Genomic DNA, 22,284 nt, shown 5'->3' on the forward strand with positions numbered 1-22,284 from the left:
CGTCGCTGGAGGGTAGTCCAGGAGCAGCTGAGCTCGCACCAAAGCTTCTGCTGCGGTGGCGGGTAGCGGTGGCGAACGGTGCGAGGAGCGGGATATGCTCGGACTTCTAACTACGTTAGAAGGAGCCGTATCCCGTCCAGGCGACCGTGTCTCGCTCGCGCCAGCAGGTTGGCGTGCATGGTGGTCCTGAGCGCTCCGAGATCCACCAGCTCGATCTTGATCTAGCGAACGCATGGTACCGTGAGTACCATGACGCTGCCAGTCCCGCGCCTCCTGAGATGGGCGTGGTGCATGCACGGACGCCGAGGTCTTGGAGTGCTCCCGGTCATTGTGGGAGCCGGCTACGCCGCCGGGGGGCAGCGCAGCCTTGTCCTGGGACCTGGCAGCACCGTGAGTCCCCTCGTCGACGCGTGTTCTTCCGCCGGTGCCTGCCCCACCAACCGTTTGCTCCGGCGGTGGCTGGCTCGGCGCGGACGGAGCAGCTGCCTCCGAAACTTTCTTCTTCGGCGGCATTTGATGAAGATGATGAAGATCTAGCTCGCAAGAACGCCGGATCTGGTTCACACAACTTCGACGCCCCCTACCTGGCGCGCCAAAGATGCCGGGGCTGCTAGAACCACGGGCACCTATGGGACCGGCGGACCGGGTCCCTTTCGGTTCGGCGGGGGCGGAGGTCGCGCAAAGAGCAGATCGAGGCGAGTCACGCGAGCGATTTACCCAGGTTCGGGCCGCACGGATGCGTAAAACCCTACTCCTGCTTTGTGGTGTTGTATTGATTTCTAGCTCGGGAGCGCGGAGTGCTACAGTACACACCAGCAGCTAGCAAGACCGAGCGTGAGTGTTCGAAGTGGCTAACCCCCTCTCTCGTTGCACTCGGGCCTCCTTTTATATGCTCAAGGGGTTACCGACATAGCAACGGAGGTAAAGGGCAAAAATGGAAAGGTGCTTGTGGTAGGTACAGCTACCTGCTACAGTGTTATCATACCTAACCCTGGCGGCAGGGGACAAGGGCATTAATTGCCCGTCTATGTCGCCTAGACAGTACCGAAAGGGACTGCTAGGGACGCCACCGTTTGCCACGGTGGTTATCTTGTCAGCGCCTGCTTGCCACCTCGCACCCCTAGCTGCACGGCCCCCTGCCACGTGTGCTCCAGAGGGCCCTAGAGCGACACGTTGGCAGGTGTGCTGGAGCGCGGGCACGAAGTGGGGGTTTCCCGCGGCAAGCTCCTTGCCGCGGTCGTCGTCTTGGCATGTCCGGGAGCTTGTCGCTCACTGGGCCTTGCCGGGACGCGTGGCGCGTCGCGGTAAGTTTTCTTGGTATGCCTTGAGTGGCCTTCCCAGCAAGCTCCTCTTGCCGGGGTCTTGTTTCCTTCCCGGCCAGCTTCTCTTGCCGGGGCCTTGGTTGGCCTTCCCGGCAAGCTCCTCTTGCCGGGGCCTTGTTTTGAGTACTTTGTTCTTGAATGGTCTTCAAAGTAGCCGCGGAGGGTCTTGGCGGCCACCCGGCAAGCCTTGCCGCGGGATGCTGCGACTGCCCGTGCACAAGTTCGGGATACTAGGGTACCCCTACTCTAGTACACCGACAGCATTGCAACTAATATGTTAGCTGTGAGATGATGTATTACGGAACGAGTAAAGAGACTTGCCGGTAACGAGATTGAACTAGGTATTGGATATCGACGATCGAATCTCGGGCAAGTAACATACCGATGACAAAGGGAACAACGTATGTTGTTATGCGGTCTGACCGATAAAGATCTTCGTAGAATATGTAGGAACCAATATGGGCATCCAGGTCCCGCTATTGGTTATTGACCGGAGATTTGTCTCAGTCATGTCTGCATTGTTCTCGAACCGTAGGGTCCGCACGCTTAACGTTACGATGACAGTTATTATGAGTTTATGCATTTTGATGTACCGAAGTTAGTTCGGAGTCCCGGATGTGATCACGGACATGACGAGGAGTCTCGAAATGGTCCAGACATAAAGATTGATATATTGAAAGCCTATATTTGGACATCGGAATCGTTCCGGGTGAAATCGGCATTTTACCGGAGTACCGGGGGGTTACCGGAACCCCCCCGGGGGTTTATTGGGCCTACATGGGCCTTGAGGGAGAAGAGAGAAGGAGGCAGGAGGTGGCCCCGCGCCCCTCCCCTTCCTAGTCCGAATAGGACAAGGGAAGGGGGCGGCGCCCCCCCCCCTTTCCTTCCTCTCTTCCTCCTCTTTCCCCTTTCTCTCCTTGTCCAACTAGGAGTCCTACTCCCGGTGGGAGTAGGACTCCCCTTGGCGTGCCCACCTTGGCCGGCCGCCCCTCCCCCTTGGCTCCTTTATATACGGAGGCAGGGGGGCACCCTAGAACACACAAGTTGATCTTCGTGACCGTTCCTTAGCCGTGTGCGGTGCCCCCCTCCACCATATTCCACCTCGGTCATATCGTTGTAGTGCTTAGGCGAAGCCCTGCGTCGGTAGAACATCATCATCGTCACCACGCCGTTGTGCTGATGGAACTCATCCCCGAAGCTTTGCTGGATCGGAGCCCGGGGAGCGTCATCGAGCTGTACGTGTGCTAAGAACTCGGAGGTGCCGGAGTAACGGTGCTTGGATCGGTCGGATCGGGAAGACGTACGACTACTTCCTCTACGTTGTGTCAACGCTTCCGTTGCGATCTACAAGGGTACGTAGATCATACTCTCCCCTCTCGTTGCTATGCATCACCATGATCTTGCGTGTGCGTAGGAATTTTTTTGAAATTACTGCGTTCCCCAACATTAATTTCTTCACTAATTAGGCATCGTAATTGACAACCGATGCTATTTTCAGTACTTCAATCACTAACTACTTTGGTCCCAGATATTTTTGCAACTGTGACAGAGGGAGTACAAGGAAGTGGCCCTTTTTTAGTGGATTACTCCTCCCAGACCTAACTAGCTCATGAGCAACCATGTTTGACTACCTGTTACAATGTTCAACAAGTACCTTTCCGAAATTTGAAAGTAGACTTCGACATTCATTAAGTATTGGTGCTGCAATCATTGAGTAACCCTCGTTCAAATTCAACGCCTCTACCACGGTTACATTATCAGTTTGGACAATTACGTTGGCACACCCAAGGCTCTGAATGAGCATTAGACCTTGACGCAACGCTTCTGATTCGGCCGAGACCACATCGGCTACGTGCTCCAGGCAAGGAGTGTGGGGGCGGCTCCGGGTTAAACAAGAAGAGGGATGATTCTCACTTCTCATTGGGGGTGAAAAATGAAATGGTCGCACGCACGCCGGCGACGAGGGGCAAGCCGTTTGATCGAGAAACTAGCACGGTCGGTCTCAGCACAGGATTCAGGAATCCAGCCCTGTTACTAGGAAGACAGCACATATCCGATCAGCTTTTCAACTTCCTCTGTTTGAGCCTCCATCTGTTCTTCTTGTCCACGCTCTCATCCAAAAAGGTTTACAGTTTGCACATCAAACACACACAAACTATTCAATGATTGCAGCACCAATACTTAATGAAACGCAAACCAACACATGTGCACAGGTCCAAGCAAGCAACCACGGCAACAGCTAATGCAGACAGAAACACAGAGGCTACTGGCAGCAGTTAAGTAAGATGCAAGTAGCACCACAAATCTCTTTATGACTTCTTACATCGACAAGATTTGGGGGAAAAAAAGCAAGTTACAGCACCTACAAGATGCACTAGGGGATGGATGGATGGTAAACAACTCCACCACTCCTCTACGGTCCGGAGGGTGGTTCCAGGGAGCAAAGTACACATTGCATACAAGAGCAAAGGCCTAACAGGGTAGTTTCACCTTACATCCTCTACTGCTGCTGTGAAGGGCGGTAGCCGAACCCGGCGGCATAGCTCAGGTAGCCTCCAGACGAAGCGGCAGGCTGGGGCTGCTGCTGCCCCACCGAGCCTCCGCCGTAGGGCGCGTAGCCGGCTGCCGCCGTGGACGGCTGGGCGCCGGGGCCGCCGTACACGACCTTATACTGGGGTATGTTGTTGTACGACGCGGCGGCGGCTGCTGCGGCTGCTGATCCTGGGTTGTACTGGTATGGCTTTGGGGCGGCGGCCCTGTACTGCTCGCCACCGCCGCCGTAGGCGGCATAGGTGGCCGCGTCATACGCTGCGGCAGGAGGCGGCGCGTAGTGGTACCGGTCGGCGGCTACCCCGTACCTGTCGGGGTAGGCGGCCACCGGCGGAGGGGCGCGCTGCTGCCATGTGCCGACTGGAGCTGCGGGCCTGCGGGGAGCTACTGCACCAGTGGGCCTCCGAGGAGCTGAAGTGCCACTGCCAGAGACCCGCTGCTTCTTCGCGTAGTTGCGATTAGCAGAACCTGATGGCCTTTTCGCGCCCTTTGGTTTCAGCTCGTTGATGCGTTTCTGGAGAGGTCCAAGTGGACACTCCTTCTGGAGCTTGTACTCCTCGATGCACTTGATTATGGCCCTCAATGCAACTAGCTCGCGGTTCTTCAAGTCATCCTGCACATGTGTTTTTTTTTTACCAAATCACAACACAATTAGCTCAAAATTCTCAATATAAATGGAAACTGGATAAAATGACAGGAAAACTAAACATGGAACTATTTAAGCACAGAAATCAACAGAAAATATCCACCATGTACATTAACTACTCTGGATTCTGAAACAAGGGAATGACACGAGGCAGTTGGGTGCTACAACCTAATAATCCAGTGTTGTATCATTCACAGACAGCAGCACCATTTAGCAGATTATAAAGTAATTTCCCACTTGCCTCGGCGAAAGTTTTTTGGGGGCTAAATACAACAGCAGATTTCTCAATTATGACTTCTCAATTTAAATGTGACTTAGATTACTGATAACTCATGCATACCAAATACATCCTGATACATCAACATGAACAATCCTTATAGCAAGAAAATAAAGAAGAGTATTTTAACAGTGAATTCCCAAAGCAAGAAGTGTGGAGTTGATAAATCCTGCGCTACTAATAACTAACATGTGTTGGAAAATCATCAACGTGTCAAAAAGTAAGTAGAAAGAACAGACCACTGAAGGAGTTGCACCAGCATCCCCCTTATTGTTAAGTGAGCCTTTTATCTCATCTACATATGCCTTCAAGAGAGGAGCAGGAGGAAAAGCCTCTGACAGCCCAAAGGCTTGTATGAATTGAACTGCATCAATTTGCCTGTGTTTCTTAATCAACTCCTCAATAACACCTGCAGAACAAATGATCAGCACTAGGACCATAGAATACCGCATTTATACATAACGTCTATGGTATTCACATAGTAGTAAGCTATTTATTCCATAGATGGTTGTGGGGCCTAGCAGTAAATCATGACCGGCACCAGCCTGGTAAATTAAGGGATGATAATGCCTTGCGGCATTCTGAGTGGATACCAACCTGGTATTCTCTCAGTCAAACCAAGAGAGCGACATAGCTCAGCAGTCTGCCTGCGACGAGAAATGGCAACTACAATCTTGTATAGTTCATCTTCGTCAAGCACCAAATCAACATTAAAAGTTGTAAGAAGCTGCAGGAATGCATGTGCTTCCAATGAGTAGCCATCAGAAGCATCAAGGTCAACCTCAGCTATCTTACTCTTCCACTCTTTGGCAATTGCCTTGGCTTGCTCCATAATTTCAGAGCTCCAAGGGTGTTTGCCACCTGGCTCCTTCATTCCTAGTGAATGTGCTAGAGCCTCCATCAAAACAATACAGCTTCTGCGCTGCCCCTGAGCGGAGTATTTTTTATCCCCAGGCAGTTGGTCTGGGAAAAAACCCTCCAAGGAATCAAGTACGAAGCGCGCAGGGTCAGTTGCACATTTTAGTGCAACACAAAGTTCATCACGAAAGCCAGCAAGTTTTTTTGAATTTTCTGAAATATATTTCAGAAGGCCTTTAGCGTCCATCTGCTCACAGAGTTCCTTCAGTGCAGGGCGCGGCTTAACCTCAACTGGTGAAGGTTCAGATGGCTTGCCCGACCCTTTAGCAGAGTTATGCTCGTCTGAAGGGAGCGATGTATTGGTGTCGTCGGTTGGGGTTTTTACCTTTTTGTCTTTGCTTCCATTGGCATCAAGTATCTCAGAAAGCTCGACATTATATTTTTTGCGCACCTCTGCTAGGGTAGAGACGGCAGCATCCTTCAGCTCCTGAAGTTTGTTCACAGAAGCACGCTCTTTTGCAGAAAGATCAGCTTCTTTCTCAGCAATCAGCCTACGACCTCCGGCTTTCTGTTCTTCTAATGCCTTCTGCTTGTCTTCCAGTTCATCGCACTTGCTTCTGTATGACTTCTCAAGGTTCAGGAAATGTACTTTGATATCTTCCCACTGAATGCCACTTTGCAATTGTAGGGATGCTTCTGTGTGGGACTTCAGCTTGCCAAATACTTCAGTAAGTTGTTCTAGCAACGCCACCGTTGTTGACTCCGAACCGCCAGAGATGTGAGAAGCAGCTTCAGTCGCCATTTGCAACCAAAACAATGACAAACTGTGGAGATACAGTATTAGATCCCAACATCTAAAACGAGCAGTATTATAAGTGGTAACTTATGACAAATGTATTAATCATGCATTAGCAATATGGAGACAAGTGCAAAATAGAAACCACGGACAGATAAAGAAGTCAGTAATACACACAACCTAGTGCGGTCAAGAGGGTACAAAAAAGGGGAAAAGTTCAGAACAACTAGGCACCAAAAGAAAGACCATGTTTGGCTTATCTGAGATGTACTCCAACTAGGAAACCCATTGGAAAGAACATGTGGGATAACGTAAGCGATGGACTAATGAGAAGTCGAGCAGTGCTCGGATGGCTAGCACTATCCTTGTCATGCTCGACAACCCTCGCTCGAGGCACGGCCTCCACAGGCGCTTTCCACTACTTGTTGATAAAAGAAAGTGTCCATGGGTCAAATTTCATTTAAAGTGATGGACCAAAGATAATCGGAGCAAACGAATGTGGCAAACCCCATCCCCATGATTCACCCCGACATGCTCACACTCTTGAAGAAATTCTGATTTTGCCAGTGTAGGAAAGAACACCTGCAATGAACAACCCACCCCCACCCCCCAACCCCCTACCCCGGCCTAACCAACAAGAACAAATCCCATTGAATTCTAGGCTCCCTGCTACGCACAACTCCGGAACTTCCCAATAAATCCCAACAAGAACATACCCCGTTGAATTCAAACAAGATCGTTGACCCTATTCAGACCTCGACCTATTCGCAAATTCGGATTGGCTACTTATCCTCAGGGGCGGATCTAGATGATGTGCGACGAGAAATTCTGAAGGTCTCCTCCCAAACGGGAGGGATTTAACCAAGGTAATCGCCGGATGGAAACGACCTGGCTCATACCTCAAGCAAAGGAGACCGACGGCCCAAGATCGGGGGGGAGGGGCGCGGCGGAGACGGCAGGGGCGGGACGTCCCGGCGGGGAAGAACGGGGGACGGCGACGCTGGCGAGAGGCCGGGGGCGGGGGCGCCTGGAGTACGGCGCGGCGGCGGCGGCGGAACGGCGATGGCGGTGGCGACGACGGACGAGGCGGAGATTTAGGGTTAGCGAGCCTGCGGTCGAGAAGGTAGCCTGTGCGACGTGGGGATTACTGCGCCAGCGACTTATGGGCCGTTCGATGGGAGAAGGATGGGCCAGATCCGGCGCCAGGCGGTGCTGCTGGCACTTTTGCGGAAGGCCCCCTGCCGCTTTTGGGTACTGGTCCTCGTATTTTGCAGGATAGAGCGAAAGGGGGCAAATATTTACTCTTTTTTTAGACAAACTCGCAAAACTTTATTAATCTCTACTTTTAATGTAGCAGTTGATAGTCTCGCTTCTAGTTTTTTTTTTCGTCCCACCTCCCGTGGATTTTTTGGTACCTCCTCCCATCTTCGCTGGTTTTTTGTAGATTTTTTTTCGTCCCTTCCCCCCACTTCATCGGTTTATTTTCGCGTCACCCTCTCACACAACGAAAGAAATCTGAACAGATCAGAACTTTTCATACTGGCGCAAGTTATTTAGTAATGTAGAATCAATCACGAACAATCTCTAAAGATCTCTACTCTTAATGGAGTAGTTGGTAGTCTCGTTTCCAGGGTTTTTTTCGTCCTACCTCCCATGGTTTTTCTGTACCTCCTCCCACCTTTGTTGGTTTTTTCGTAGATTTTTTCGTCCCCTCCCCGCACTTCATCAGTTTATTTTCGCGTCATCCTCTCACACAATGAAAGAAATCTGAACAGATCAGAACTTTTCATACTGGCGCAAGTTATTTAATAATGTAGAATCAATCACGAACAATCTCTAAAGATCAAATCTAAATTAATTAACCTTACCTTAAATCACTCAATCACATTAATTAGAAAACAAATATTTGATTTTCAGAAAAAATCGCTCAATCACATTAATCTTACCTTAACTCACGGATAGTAATCAATCTCCAAGCAAAGGAAACAATACATCGATGGAGTAGTAAATAAACTCCCTTTCTTATGACATGTATATGATCTTCCCTTCCCTCTCCGTTGTCGAGCGTTCTTGATTCTCGAGGCCGGTGCTTGGGCTGCGTCACTGGATCGCGACGGTGCCGGAGGACGAGGACGGTGAGGCCGGGTGCCACGGCACCGTGTTGGCCGCGGCCGGTGAAGGGGGCGAAGAAGGGTGGCTTCCCTGGCCCTGGGAGTTGGTGCGGTGGAAGCGGCACTTGAATGCCCCTGTGTGGGTGGCCGGCACGCAGACGCACCTGGAAGCGGGCCCGTGGCCCGCGCCGTAACGGCGCCGACGCCGACCCGGGCCACCTCCTCCGCGTATTCTTGGAGCTGTGACTGGCCGATTTACATGAAATTAATTCCCTCGGTTGTGGTGGCAAATATATACACATAATCCATATTGTTATGCACTAGCGTATGTGTGTGTGTGTGTGTGAAATAGATGGATTATGGTCCCGTACCCAATAAGATGGATATGTGTGTGTGTTAGAGAGAGAGAGAGAGGGAGAGGGGGGAGAGAGTGAGGAAGAGGAAGGGAGAGAGTGTGTGTGTGAGGATTTGATGGTAAAAAAGGTCGCCAGTGTCACTTGATATGTATGAGAATATTAATATTGAACTCTTAAAATTAATGTCATCCTGTTGCAACGCACGAGCGTTCTTCTAGTCTGTCTTAATGTTTACAGATACGAGGAGAAGATCTTCAGATTGGCCTAAACGCACATGGCCCCCTAACGAAAGACCATGTTTTATGAGATTGTGAGCCTCCCATTTGAGGTTCTAAATTCATGTCTAATTCAGCTCATGGCAAAGGTGGGCAACAGTCCGGCCAGGCACGACACACGGAGGCCTGTTTATAAGCAGGCCGTGCCGTGTGGGCACACGGGTCTCGCCTCCGGGGACATGCACTGCAAATTAACTAAACACGAAGACTACATCTCACTTAGGCTGGTCATAGTGGGGAGTAACTTATACTAGTGTCATGCATATGACACTAGTCTAAATTACTACTTTCATAGTGCAAAATAACATAGTAGTAGTTGAAGGAAATATGCCCTAGAGGCAATAATAAAGTTATTATTTATTTCCTTATATCATGATAAATGTTTATTATTCATGCTAGAATTGTATTAATCGGAAACATAATACATGTGTGAATACATAGACAAACAGTATGTCACTAATATGCCTCTACTTGACTAGCTCGTTGAATCAAAGATGGTTAAGTTTCCTAGCCATAGACATATGAGTTGTCATTTGATTAATGGGGTCACATCATTAGAGAATGATGTGATTGACTTGACCCATTCCGTTAGCATAGCACTTGATCGTTTAGTTTGTTGCTATTGCTTTCTTCATGACTTATACATGTTCCTATGACTCTGAGATTATGCAACTCCCGTTTACCAGAGGAACACTTTGTGTGCTACCAAACGTCACAACGTAACTGGGTGATTATAAAGGTGCTCTACTGGTGTCTCCGAAGGTACTTGTTGGGTTGGCGTATTTCGAGATTAGAATTTGTCACTCCGATTGTCGGAGAGGTATCTCTGGGCCCACTCGGTAATGCACATCACTATAAGCCTTGCAAGCATTGCAACTAATGAGTTAGTTGCGGGATGATGTGTTACGGAACGAGTAAAAAGACTTGCCGGTAATGAGATTGAACTAGGTATTGAAATACCGACGATCGAATCTCGGACAAGTAACATACCGATGACAAAGGGAACAACGTATGTTGTTATGCGGTTTGACCGATAAAGATCTTCGTAGAATATGTAGGAGCCAATATGAGCATCCAGGTTCCGCTATTGGTTATTGACCGGAGACGTGTCTCGGTCATGTCTACATAGTTCTCGAACCCGTAGGGTCCGCACGCTTAAAGTTCGATGACGGTTATATTATGAATTTATGTGTTTTGATGTACCGAAGGAGTTCGGAGTCCCGGATGAGATCGGGGACATGACGAGGAGTCTCGAAATGGTCAAGACATAAAGATCGATATATTGGACGACTATATTCGGACATCGGAAAGGTTTCGAGTTATTCGGGTATTTTCGGGAGTACCGAGGAGTTACGGGAATTCGTATTGGGTCTTAATGGGCCATACGGGAAAGGAGAGAAAGGCCTCAAAGGGTGGCCGCACCCCTCCCCATGGGCTGGTCCGAATTGGACTAGGGAGGGGGGCGCCCCCTTCCTTCCTTCTCCTTTTCCCTTCCCTTTCCTTCACTCCTACTCCTACTACTTGGAAGGGCTCCTAGTTCTACTAGGAAAGGGGGAATCCTACTCCCGGTGGGAGTAGGACTCCCCTAGGGCGCGCCATAGAGAGGGCCGGCCCTCTCCCTCCTCCACTCCTTTATATACGGGGGCAGGGGGCATCCCAAAGACACAACAATTGATCATTGATCTCTTAGACGTCTGCGGTGCCCCCTCCACCATAATCCTCGACAATATTGTAGCGGTGCTTAGGCGAAGCCCTGCGACGGTAGAACATCAAGATCATCACCACGCCGTCGTGTTGACGGAACTCTTCTCCGACATTCTGCTGGATCGGAATCCGGGGATCGTCATCGAGCTGAACGTGTGCTAGAACTCGGAGGTGCCGTAGTTTCGGTGCTTGATCGGTCGGGCCGTGAAGACGTACGACTACATCAACCGTGTTGTTATAACGCTTCTGCTTTCGGTCTATAAGGGTACGTGGGCAACACTCTCCCCTCTCGTTGCTATGCATCACCATGATCTTGCGTGTGCGTAGGAAAATTTTGAAATTACTGCGTTCCCCAACAGTGGTATCCGAGCCAGGTTTTATGAGTTGATGTAATATGCACGAGTAGAACACAAGTGAGTTGTGGGCGATATAAGTCATACTGCTTACCAGCATGTCATACTTTGGTTCGACGGTATTGTTGGATTAAGCGGCCCGGACCGACAATACGCGTACGCTTACGCGAGACTGGTTCTACCGACGTGCTTTGCACACAGGTGGCTGGCGGGTGTCAGTTTCTCCAACTTTAGTTGAACCGAGTGTGACTACGCCCGGTCCTTGCGAAGGTTAAAACAGCACCAACTTGACAAACTATCATTGTGGTTTTGATGCGTAGGTAAGAATGGTTCTTGCTAAGCCCGTAGCAGCCACGTAAAACTTGCAACAACAAAGTAGAGGACGTCTAACTTGTTTTTGCAGGGCATGTTGTGATGTGATATGGTCAAGATATGATGCTAAATTTTATTGTATGAGATGATCATGTTTTGTAACCGAGTTATCGGCAACTGGCAGGAGCCATATGGTTGTCGCTTTATTGTATGCAATGCAATCGCCCGGTAATGCTTTACTTTATCTGAAAGCACAAGTGCTCCCTAGGTGGTTTTGGTAATTAATGACAACATATTTTGTTGGACTAACGTTTCTATCTAGTATGTTTTAGATAAGTTCAACAATGGAGTGGCATGGACTAAAGGTTGTGGGAAATTCTCCAAGATGCTAAGGACAAAGGATTGGCTAAAGCTTAAAGCTCAAGACTCTTCATTTTACATTTTAGTGATCCAAGATCACATTGAGTCCATAGGAAAAGCCAATACTATCAAGGAGGGATGAGGTGTTGCTTAATGAGCCTCTTGCTTCAAGTGCTTAATGATATGCTCCAAAATCCTCAGCTACTTTCCCATTTCCACATATGACCTAAACCTAAGCCAAACTCGGACCTACCGATTATTTCTATCCGGCGCCACCGAGTTTCACTTGTCATAGCCATTGCCAAACCCTAGCAAATCGGTTCTACCGATAGGGATCTCGGTCTCACCGAGATGGGATTGTAATCTCACTGTGTATGTCCATTGCCAAAATCGGTCTCACCGATCTTGTGCAAACGGTACTACCGAGGTTACAATGCAAACTCACTGTGTATGCTCATTACCAAAATCGGTCTCACCGAGTTTGTGTAATCGGTCCCACCGAGTTTGCCTGATGAACCCTCTGGTTAGCTTATTACCAAATTGGTCTCACCGAGTTTGTGTAATCGGTCTCACCGAGATTACGTTATGCCCTAACCCTAACCATATCGGTCCTACGGGGTTGCATGTCAGTCCCACCGAAAATCTCTAACGGCCACTAGGTTTACTATTTCGGTCCGACCGAGTTTGTTGATTCGGTCCCACCGAGATTGGTAAATTGTGTGTAACAGTTGGATATTGTGTGGAGGCTATATATACCCCTCCACCTCCTCTTCACTCGTGGAGAGAGCCATCAGAACACATCTACACTTCCAACTCATATGTTCTGAGAGAGAACCACCTACTCATGTGTTGAGGCCAAGATATTCCATTCCTACCACATGAATCTTGATCTCTAGCCTTTCCCAAGTTGCTTTCCACTCAAATCTTCTTTCCACCAAATCCAAATCCTGTGAGAGAGAGTTGAGTGTTGGGGAGACTATCATTTGAAGCACAAGAGCAAGGAGTTCATCATCAACACACCATTTGTTACTTCTTGAAGAGTGGTGTCTCCTAGATTGGCTAGGTGTCACTTGGGAGCCTCCGACAAGATTGTGGAGTTGAACCAAGGAGTTTGTAAGGGCAAGGAGATCGCCTACTTCGTGAAGATCTACCGCTAGTGAGGCAAGTCCTTCGTGGGCGATGGCCATGGTGGGATAGACAAGGTTGCTTCTTCATGGACCCTTCGTGGGTGGAGCCCTCCGTGGACTCGCGCAACCGTTACCCTTCGTGGGTTGAAGTCTCCATCAACGTGGATGTAGGATAGCACCACCTATCCGAACCATGGGAAAAACATCTGTGTCTCCAATTGCGTTTGAATTCTCCAAACCCTTCCCTTTACATTCTTGCAAGTTGCATGTTTTACTTTCCGCTGCCTATATACTCTTTGCATGCTTGCTTGATATGTATTGTGAATGTTCAAATTGTGCCTAAACTCCACTTAAGCCGAAAAAGCTTAAAAACTGCAACTTTAACATTAAGTGTCTAATCACCCCCCCTCTAGACACATCTACTTCAAGGTCCTACAAGTGGTATCAGAGCTTTGGTTTCCATTGCCTTGGTTTAATCACCATTGGAGGAAGATGGATGTGTCTACTTTAGGGAGTCTTAGACATAGAATGCCTATTCTTGATGGAGAGTATTTTCATGAGTGGAAAAATGAGATGCTTGTAATTTTCAATCAATATCATTTGAACAAGTATATTGCTAGCCCTTGTGCACCTCATATTGATCCTTTGCATCCTACCCTAGATGAAGATATCGACATAATTCGCAATCTTAGAACTATTGAGCTCATCATTAGAGGATTGCCCAAAAATTTGATTGCTAGTTTGCCTACTCTTAATTGTGCCTATACTATATGGAAATTTCTTGAGGAACGATTTCCCGATTATTCCTTGAAAAATTTGGATGAAATTCTCCTTAAATCTATTGCCTTGAGTAAGATGAACTCTAGTGATCCTAGTTTTGGTGATTGTCTATTTGAGCTTACCAATCTCAAGCGTGCTAAAGGAGATGTTGGAATCATTATATCTGAAGCTATAAGAATTCATAAAGGTGACCACTTTGATGATCATTTATCTAATGAATTACCCTCTCTAGGAAATGATGAGTCACAAGATCATGGTGAACATGGATACTATGATGATGATGATGATGATGATAGTGACTTCGATCTTGATGATGCAATGAGACATTTTGGTCTTATGGCAAATCTTCGGGGATATGTGTCAGGAGGAAAGGAATGGGTTCTTGATAGTGGATGTACTGATCATATGACCGGAGATGAAGAGATGTTCAGTGAGCTTGCTGAAAATGACGGCCCTAAAAAATATGTCACCTTTGGTGATAATTCAAAGGGTAAAGTGGTTGGCCTTGGTAAGGTGGCCATCTCACATGATAGTTCCATTCAAAATGTCATGCTCGTTGAATCTCTCGGCTACAACTTACTTTCAGTATCTAGACTTGCTGATTTCGGTTTGAATGTCCTATTTACTGAGGTAGATTGCCAAGTGTTTCGTCGAGACGATCATAAAATGGTCTTTACTGGTATACGTAGAGGTGATCTTTACATTGTCGGTTTCTCTAAAAAGGCACAACCTAAAACTTGCTTTATTGCTAAATCCTCAAAAGGTTGGTTGTGGCATAGACGACTAGGTCACGTTGGCATGAGAAACCTTAACAAGCTTATTAAAGGAAATCATATCCTTGGAGTTAACGATGTCATATTTGATAAGGATAGACTTTGCAGTGCTTGTCAAGCAGGTAAACAGGTTGGAGGAAGGCATCCCGTGAAGAACATCATGACCACAAGGAGGCCACTCGAGCTACTTCATATGGATCTTTTTGGTCCCAACGCCTACAAGAGTCTCGGTGGAAATTCTTTTGGTCTAGTTATAGTTGATGATTTTTCAAGATTTACGTGGGTGTTCTTTCTTGATGACAAGTCGCAGGTCCAGAAGATCTTCAAAAACTTCGCTAGGAAGGCCCAAAATCAGTTTGACGTGAAGATCAAGAAGGTTCGGAGTGACAACAGAACGGAGTTCAAGAACGCAAATGTGGACACCTTTCTTGACGAAGAAGGGATTTCACACGAGTTCTCGGCTACGTACACACCTCAACAAAATGGAGTTGTTGAGAGGAAGAACCGGACACTCATCGAAATGGCGAGAACGATGCTTGATGAGTACAAGATGCCGAAGCACTTTTGGGCAGAAGCGGTTGAGACAGCTTGTCATGCAACAAATCGCTTGTATCTTCACAAGCTACTCGGCAAGACGGCATACGAGCTCCTCACCGGTAACAAACCCCAAGTTGGATACTTTTGAGTATTCGGCTCAAAGTGCTACATTCTTGACAAGCATCGTCGTTCAAAGTTTGCTCCTAAATCTCATGAAGGTTTTCTACTTGGTTATGGCTCAAACTCTCACACTTACCGTGTCTACAACAATTTCACCCGAAAGGTTGAAGAGATGGTAGATGTGAAGTTTGATGAATCTAATGGCTCGCAAGTAGAGCAATTGCCAATCGATGTAGGAGACAAAGACCCTTCAGAAGCAATCCAAGACTTGTCTATTGGCAAAATTCGTCCAACGGAGGTGAAGGAGAGTACCTCGTCCGTCCAAGTGGAAGCTTCTACTTCACGACAAGGTGAACCAAGAATTGATACAGAAGCATCCACAAGTGGGACACACCAAGATGAAGAAGACGAGGAAATGCATCAAGACGAACATCAACAACCTCCTTCTCCACCACGACAAGAGAACGACAACGTCAACAATGAAGAAGGCCAAGAAGAAGAACAAGATGAAGAAGATGTTCAACGAAGACCCAAGCAAAAGCTCTCACGAGTTCGAGCAAGAATTGCCAAAGATCATCCCGTCGAGCAAATCTACAATGATATTCAAACCGGGAGAATCACTCGCTCAAAAACTCGTTTAGCTAACTTTTGTGAAAACTATTCATTCATCTCTAGCATTGAACCTATGAAGGTTGAAGAAGCATTGGAAGATCCGGATTGGATAAACGCTATGCATGAAGAGCTACACAACTTTGAGAGAAACCAAGTTTGGACATTGGTTGAGAAGCCCGACAACAACCACAACATCATTGGTACCAAATGGGTGTTTCGCAACAAGCAAGATGAAGATGGACAAGTGGTTCGCAACAAAGCACGTCTCGTCGCCCAAGGGCACACACAAGTCGAAGGTATGGACTATGGTGAGACATATGCTCCCGTTGCTAGACTTGAGTCCATTCGCATCTTACTTGCCTATGCTAATCACCATAATATCACCTTGTACCAAATGGACATTAAAAGTGCTTTTCTAAATGGTGAAATAGAGGAGGAAGTTTATGTCAAACAACCTCCCGGCTTTATCAATCCTAAGAAACCAAATCATGTTTACAAACTTCACAAAGCTCTTTATGGTCTTAAACAAGCTCCTAGAGCATGGTATAAATGCTTGACCAAGTTCCTTATTGCAAGTGGTTTTGAAATTGGTAAAATTGATTCTACTCTTTTTACTAAAAGGGTTAATGGAGAACTATTTGTATGCCAAATTTATGTTGATGATATCATATTTGGTTCAACTAACCCTCTCTTTAGTGAAAAGTTTGGAAAGCTAATGTCAGAGAAGTTTGAGATGTCTATGATGAGTGAACTCAAATTCTTTCTCGGTTTGCAAATCAAGCAAACTAAGGAAGGTACATTTGTCTCTCAAACGAACTACACGAAGGACTTATTCAAGAAGTTCAATATGCAAGAATGCAAAGGTATGCCTACACCCATGCCTACTAGTGGACATCTTGATTTGACCAAAGATGGTGAACCGGTTGATCAAAAGGTTTATCGCTCTATGATTGGTTCTTTGTTATACCTATGTGCTTCACGTCCCGACATTATGCTAAGTGTGTGCATGTGTGCACGTTATCAAGCTGCTCCTAAAGAATGTCATCTTAAGGCCGTGAAAAAGATAGTGAGATACTTAATTCATACACCAAACTTTGGCATTTGGTATCCTAAGAGGTCTTCTTTTGATCTTGTTGGCTATTCCGACTCGGATTATGCCGGAGACAAGGTTGATAGAAAGTCCACTTCGGGTACTTGTCAATTTCTTGGTAGATCTCTTGTGTCTTGGTCTTCCAAGAAACAAAACTCGGTATCCTTATCCACCGCCGAAGCGGAATACATTGCCGCTGGTTCATGTTGTGCTCAATTACTTTGGATGACCCAAACTCTTAAAGATTATGGGATCTATGTGAAACATGTTCCACTACTTTGTGACAATGAAAGTGCTATCAAAATTGGTCATAATCCTGTACAATATTCTCGAACTAAGCATATTGAAGTTCGTCATCATTTCATTCGAGACCATGTTGCTAAGGGTGACATTGATCTTAAGCATGTTCGCGCCGATAAGCAATTAGCGGATATATTTACTAAACCTCTTGATGAGAAAGTATTTTGCAGGTTGAGAGGTGAATTGAACATTATTGATGCTTCGAACTTGGAGTAGGAACTCCATTGGATACATGCAAGACATGAGCTTATGACTAATCCATGATATATCTCTTATGATGACTATCTTATGTCTTGGATATATTTGTACCTTGCATGTTGTCTAACCCATGTAGGTGCTTGATTGAATCTAATTCCATGAGATTGCGACTCACTCACATCTTGAGCAATCTCTACATCACCAAGTCTCTACACAATGTTGGTTGAAGACAAGGAAGCACAAAACCATTCAAACATATCCTTTGACAAATTCTATGTTGAGCTTCATGATTGTCATTTTTGGATACACAAGTGCTCTTCCTTGCAAGAACTAACCCATGTAGGTAGATGAACTCAAACTCCAAGTGGTGCTCCCAACTCTTGATGAGCTACATCAACCTTGAGCACCCACACAAGTTCAACTACATGAGCAAGAACCACACCACCACCCAAGGTATGTTATTCCATCTTAGAGAAGCTTTACTCCAAGACATGAGTCAAAGCAACTCAACAAGATGTGAATACATCAAGATGCTTAAATGAAAAATGGTAACCCCATTTTGAGCTTAAACGATGAGTATGACCTATGATCAAGTGTTCTCACTTGACTCCTAAGTCAATATACTCTAACATAGGTGACTATGTCACCGCCCAACTCTAGATGAAGTTCTCTTGTGTTCTTTTCTGTGTTATTGTATTTGTCTCATGCATATTTATTTTCTTTCTCTTTTTTTAAAAAAATTTCATCTAGATCTTTCAGTTTCTTCTCTTTTCTTTTTGTTTTTGTTCTGCATTTTCTACATTCAATTCCTTGCAAATCCTTCAGATAATTCATTGCAAATCTTTGTGGGATCCTACATGTTTAGTGAGCTGAGGTGACAAGTGTTTTTCTCTGTGTTGAACTCGGTTTCACCGACTTGTAGTTTTCGGTCCAACCGAATCTTTTCGACCCCACCGAAACATGCCACTCGGTGCCACCGACTTCACAACAGGAAAAACAGTTTGCCACTTGTTCTATATTTCTTCTGATCCAGCTCTACTCAATGAATCTTGTCCTCTACAAGCATCACAGTTTTATCCATTGCTTTGTGATGAGTCTCAGGGACCAAACCTATACGACGGATTCCAGAAAGCCCTTCTTGGAAATTGATGTCAAAGGGGGAGAGAGAGATCACATCAAAGCTTATCACCTACAAGGGAGAAAGTATTAAGGGGGAGAAAGAGATTTCCAGGGGGAGAGAATACTCAAGGATCCTAGATGCTTGATGTTCAAGAGGAGAGATGTCACATGTATTTTTGGGGGAAAGACATGTTCATATGTGCTTATTTGCATTAAGTTCTATCCATTTGTATCTTTCAGCTCTGATTTTCTGTTCCCTATCTTCTCCCAATATCCCATGTAAGATTCAGGGGGAGCAAGACACCTAAGGGAAAGAAATCAGTCAAATTCATTGCATATCTTTACTCTTGGGGACATGTTGAATCCATTGTGGTACCTTGTACTCACTCTCTACATATCATCCCAGTCTTGGTACTCTTGTGGCTTCTTTGGTTTGCTCTGGCTAGTGGAGGTACCTGTGTTATCTAACCTTGTTTGTGCAGGTTCATTCCATCCTAAGCCGGCTAAAGACTACAAGGTAAGTGTATGCATCAAAATCATGAGTATGAGGAATTCTTGCTTATGTACATACTGTTTGCAAGAAAGACTCATGAGCATGAAGGTATTTTCCTTGATAATCTTTTGCTCTGATGCATATGGCCAAGATACATGTAACACATTGCCTACTCTGTCATGGTTATGCTCTCACATGCCTCTATATTTCACATTTACATGAGTGCATACATGTAGGGGAAGCCTATGCTTGTTACATGTCCTTCCAAAGCTTTACTTGCTGTTCTTTAGATCTTTATCTAAAGCTTTGATGTATGTTGCCATCAATTACCAAAAAGGGGGAGATTGAAAGCACAAGTGCTCCCTAGGTGGTTTTGGTAATTAATGACAACATATCTCTTGTTGGACTAACGTTTCTATCTAGTATGTTTCAGATAAGTTCAACAATGGAGTGGCATGGACTAAAGGTTGTGGGAAATTCTCCAAGATGCTAAGGATAAAGGATTGGCTAAAGCTTAAAGCTCAAGACTCTTCATTTTACATTTTGGTGATCCAAGATCACATTGAGTCCATAGGAAAAGCCAATACTATCAAGGAGGGATGAGGTGTTGCTTAATGAGCCTCTTGCTTCAAGTCCTTAATGATATGCTCCAAAATCCTCAGCTACTTTCCCACTTCCACATGTGACCTAAACCTAAGCCAAACTCGGACCTACCAATTATTTCTATCCGGCGCCACCGAGTTTCACTTGTCATAGCCATTGCCAAACCCTAGCAAATCGGTTCTACCGATAGGGATCTCGATCTCACCGAGATGGGATTGTAATCTCACTGTGTATGTCCATTGCCAAAATCGGTCTCACCGATCTTGTGCAATCGGTACTACCGAGGTTACAATGCAAACTCACTGTGTATGCTCATTACCAAAATCGGTCTCACCGAGTTTGTGTAATCGGTCCCACCGAGTTTGCCTGACCAACCCTCTGGTTAGCTTATTACCAAATCGGTCTCACCGAGTTTGTGCAATCGGTCTCACCGAGATTACGTTATGCCCTAACCCTAACCATATCGGTCCTACCGGGTTGCATGTCAGTCCCACCGAAAATCTCTAACGGTCACTAGGTTTACTATTTCGGTCCGACCGAGTTTGTTGATTCGGTCCCACCGAGATTGGTAAATTGTGTGTAACGGTTGGATTTTGTGTGGAGGCTATATATACCCCTCCACCTCCTCTTCACTCGTGGAGAGAGCCATCAGAACACATCTACACTCCAACTCATATGTTCTGAGAGAGAACCACCTACTCATGTGTTGAGGCCAAGATATTCCATTCCTACCACATGAATCTTGATCTCTAGCCTTCCCCAAGTTGCTTTCCACTCAAATCTTCTTTCCACCAAATCCAAATCCTGTGAGAGAGAGTTGAGTGTTGGGGAGACTATCATTTGAAGCACAAGAGCAAGGAGTTCATCATCAACACACCATTTGTTACTTCTTGGAGAGTGGTGTCTCCTAGATTGGCTAGGTGTCACTTGGGAGCCTCCGACAAGATTGTGGAGTTGAACCAAGGAGTTTGTAAGGGCAAGGAAATCGCCTACTTCGTGAAGATCTACCGCTAGTGAGGCAAGTCCTTCGTGGGCGATGGCCATGGTGGGATAGACAAGGTTGCTTCTTCGTGGACCCTTCGTGGGTGGAGCCCTCCGTGGACTCGCGCAACCGTTACCCTTCGTGGGTTGAAGTCTCCATCAACGTGGATGTAGGATAGCACCACCTATCCGAACCACGGGAAAAACATCTGTGTCTCCAATTGCGTTTGAATTCTCCAAACCCTTCCCTTTACATTCTTGCAAGTTGCATGCTTTACTTTCCACTGCCTATATACTCTTTGCATGCTTGCTTGATATGTATTGTGAATGTTGAAATTGTGCCTAAACTCCACTTAAACCGAAAAAGCTTAAAAACTGCAACTTTAGCATTAAGTTTCTAATCACCCCCCCTCTAGACACATCTACTTCAAGGTCCTACATTATCACTAAGCGGTAGCGATAGTCATAGAAGCATAAGATTGGCGAGACGACAACGATGCTACGATGGAGATCAAGGTGTCGCGCCGGTGACGATGGTGATCATAACGGTGCTTCGGAGATGGAGATCACAAGCACAAGATGATGATGGCCATATCATATCACTTATATTGATTGCATGTGATGTTTATCTTTTATGCATCTTATCTTGCTTTGATTGACGGTAGCATTACAAGATGATCTCTCACTAAATTTCAAGATAAAAGTGTTCTCCCTGAGTATGCACCGTTGCCAAAGTTCGTCGTGCCCAGACACCACATGATGATCGGGTGTGATAAGCTCTACGTCCATCTACAATGGGTGCAAGCCAGTTTTGCACACGCAGAATACTCAGGTCAAACTTGACGAGCCTAGCATATAACAGATATGGCCTCGAAACACGAAGACCGAAAGGTCGAGCGTGAATCATATAGTAGATATGATCAACATAGTGATGTTCACCATTGAAACTACTCCATCTCACGTGATGATCGGACATGGTTTAGTTGATATGGATCACGTGATCACTTAGAAGATTAGAGGGATGTCTGTCTAAGTGGGAGTTCTTAAGTAATATGATTAATTAAATTTTAATTTATCATGAACTTAGTCCTGGTAGTATTATCATATCTATGTTGTAGATCAATAGCTCGCGATGTTGCTCCCAGTTTATTGTGTTCCTAGAGAAAAATTATGTTGAAAAATGTTAGTAGCAATGATGCGGATTGGATCCATGATCTGAGGATTATCCTCATTGTTGCACAGAAGAATTATGTCTTTGATGTGCCGCTAGGTGACAGACCTATTGCAGGAGTAGAGGCAGACGTTATGAACGTTTGGCTAGCTCAATACGATGACTACTTAGTTTAGTGCACCATGCTTAACGGCTTAGAATCGGGACTTCAAAGACGTTTTGAATGTCATGGACCATATGAGATGTTCCAGGAGTTGAAGTTAATATTTCAAGCAAATACCCGAGTTGAGAGATATGAAGTCTCCAACAAGTTCTATAGCTAAAAGATGGAGGAGAATAGCTCAAGCAGCGAGCATGTGCTCAGATTGTCTGGGTACTACAATCGCTTGAATCAAGTGGGAGTTAATCTTCCAGATAAGATAGTGATTGACAGAATTCTCTAGTCACCATCACCAAGTTA

General features: G+C 46.1%; 1 protein-coding gene across 2 annotated transcripts; it reads right to left on the reverse strand.

Moving 5' to 3' along the window:
* Positions 1 to 3,598: 3,598 nt before the first annotated feature.
* On the reverse strand, positions 3,599 to 7,596 carry LOC125526607 (FRIGIDA-like protein 4b). 2 transcript variants are annotated; one of them, XM_087531596.1, is made up of 4 exons: positions 7,349 to 7,596; positions 5,393 to 6,477; positions 5,038 to 5,204; positions 3,599 to 4,485 (listed from the first exon to the last, which is right to left on the reverse strand). In XM_087531596.1, the coding sequence occupies exons 2-4, from the start codon at positions 6,453 to 6,455 to the stop codon at positions 3,823 to 3,825; spliced, it is 1,893 nt and encodes a 630-aa protein (XP_087387722.1). In that variant the 5' UTR covers positions 6,456 to 6,477; positions 7,349 to 7,596; the 3' UTR covers positions 3,599 to 3,822. The 2 variants fall into 2 exon arrangements, with proteins under 2 accessions (XP_087387722.1, XP_048547209.2); XM_048691252.2 differs by having other exon boundaries at positions 5,035 to 5,204; positions 7,349 to 7,594.
* Between the last annotated feature and the right edge of the window lie 14,688 nt (positions 7,597 to 22,284).

Source organism: Triticum urartu, chromosome 1A (assembly GCF_056163025.1).
Source record: "Triticum urartu cultivar PI428250 chromosome 1A, HENAU_Tu73, whole genome shotgun sequence".
NCBI classification, from domain to species: domain Eukaryota; kingdom Viridiplantae; phylum Streptophyta; class Magnoliopsida; order Poales; family Poaceae; genus Triticum; species Triticum urartu.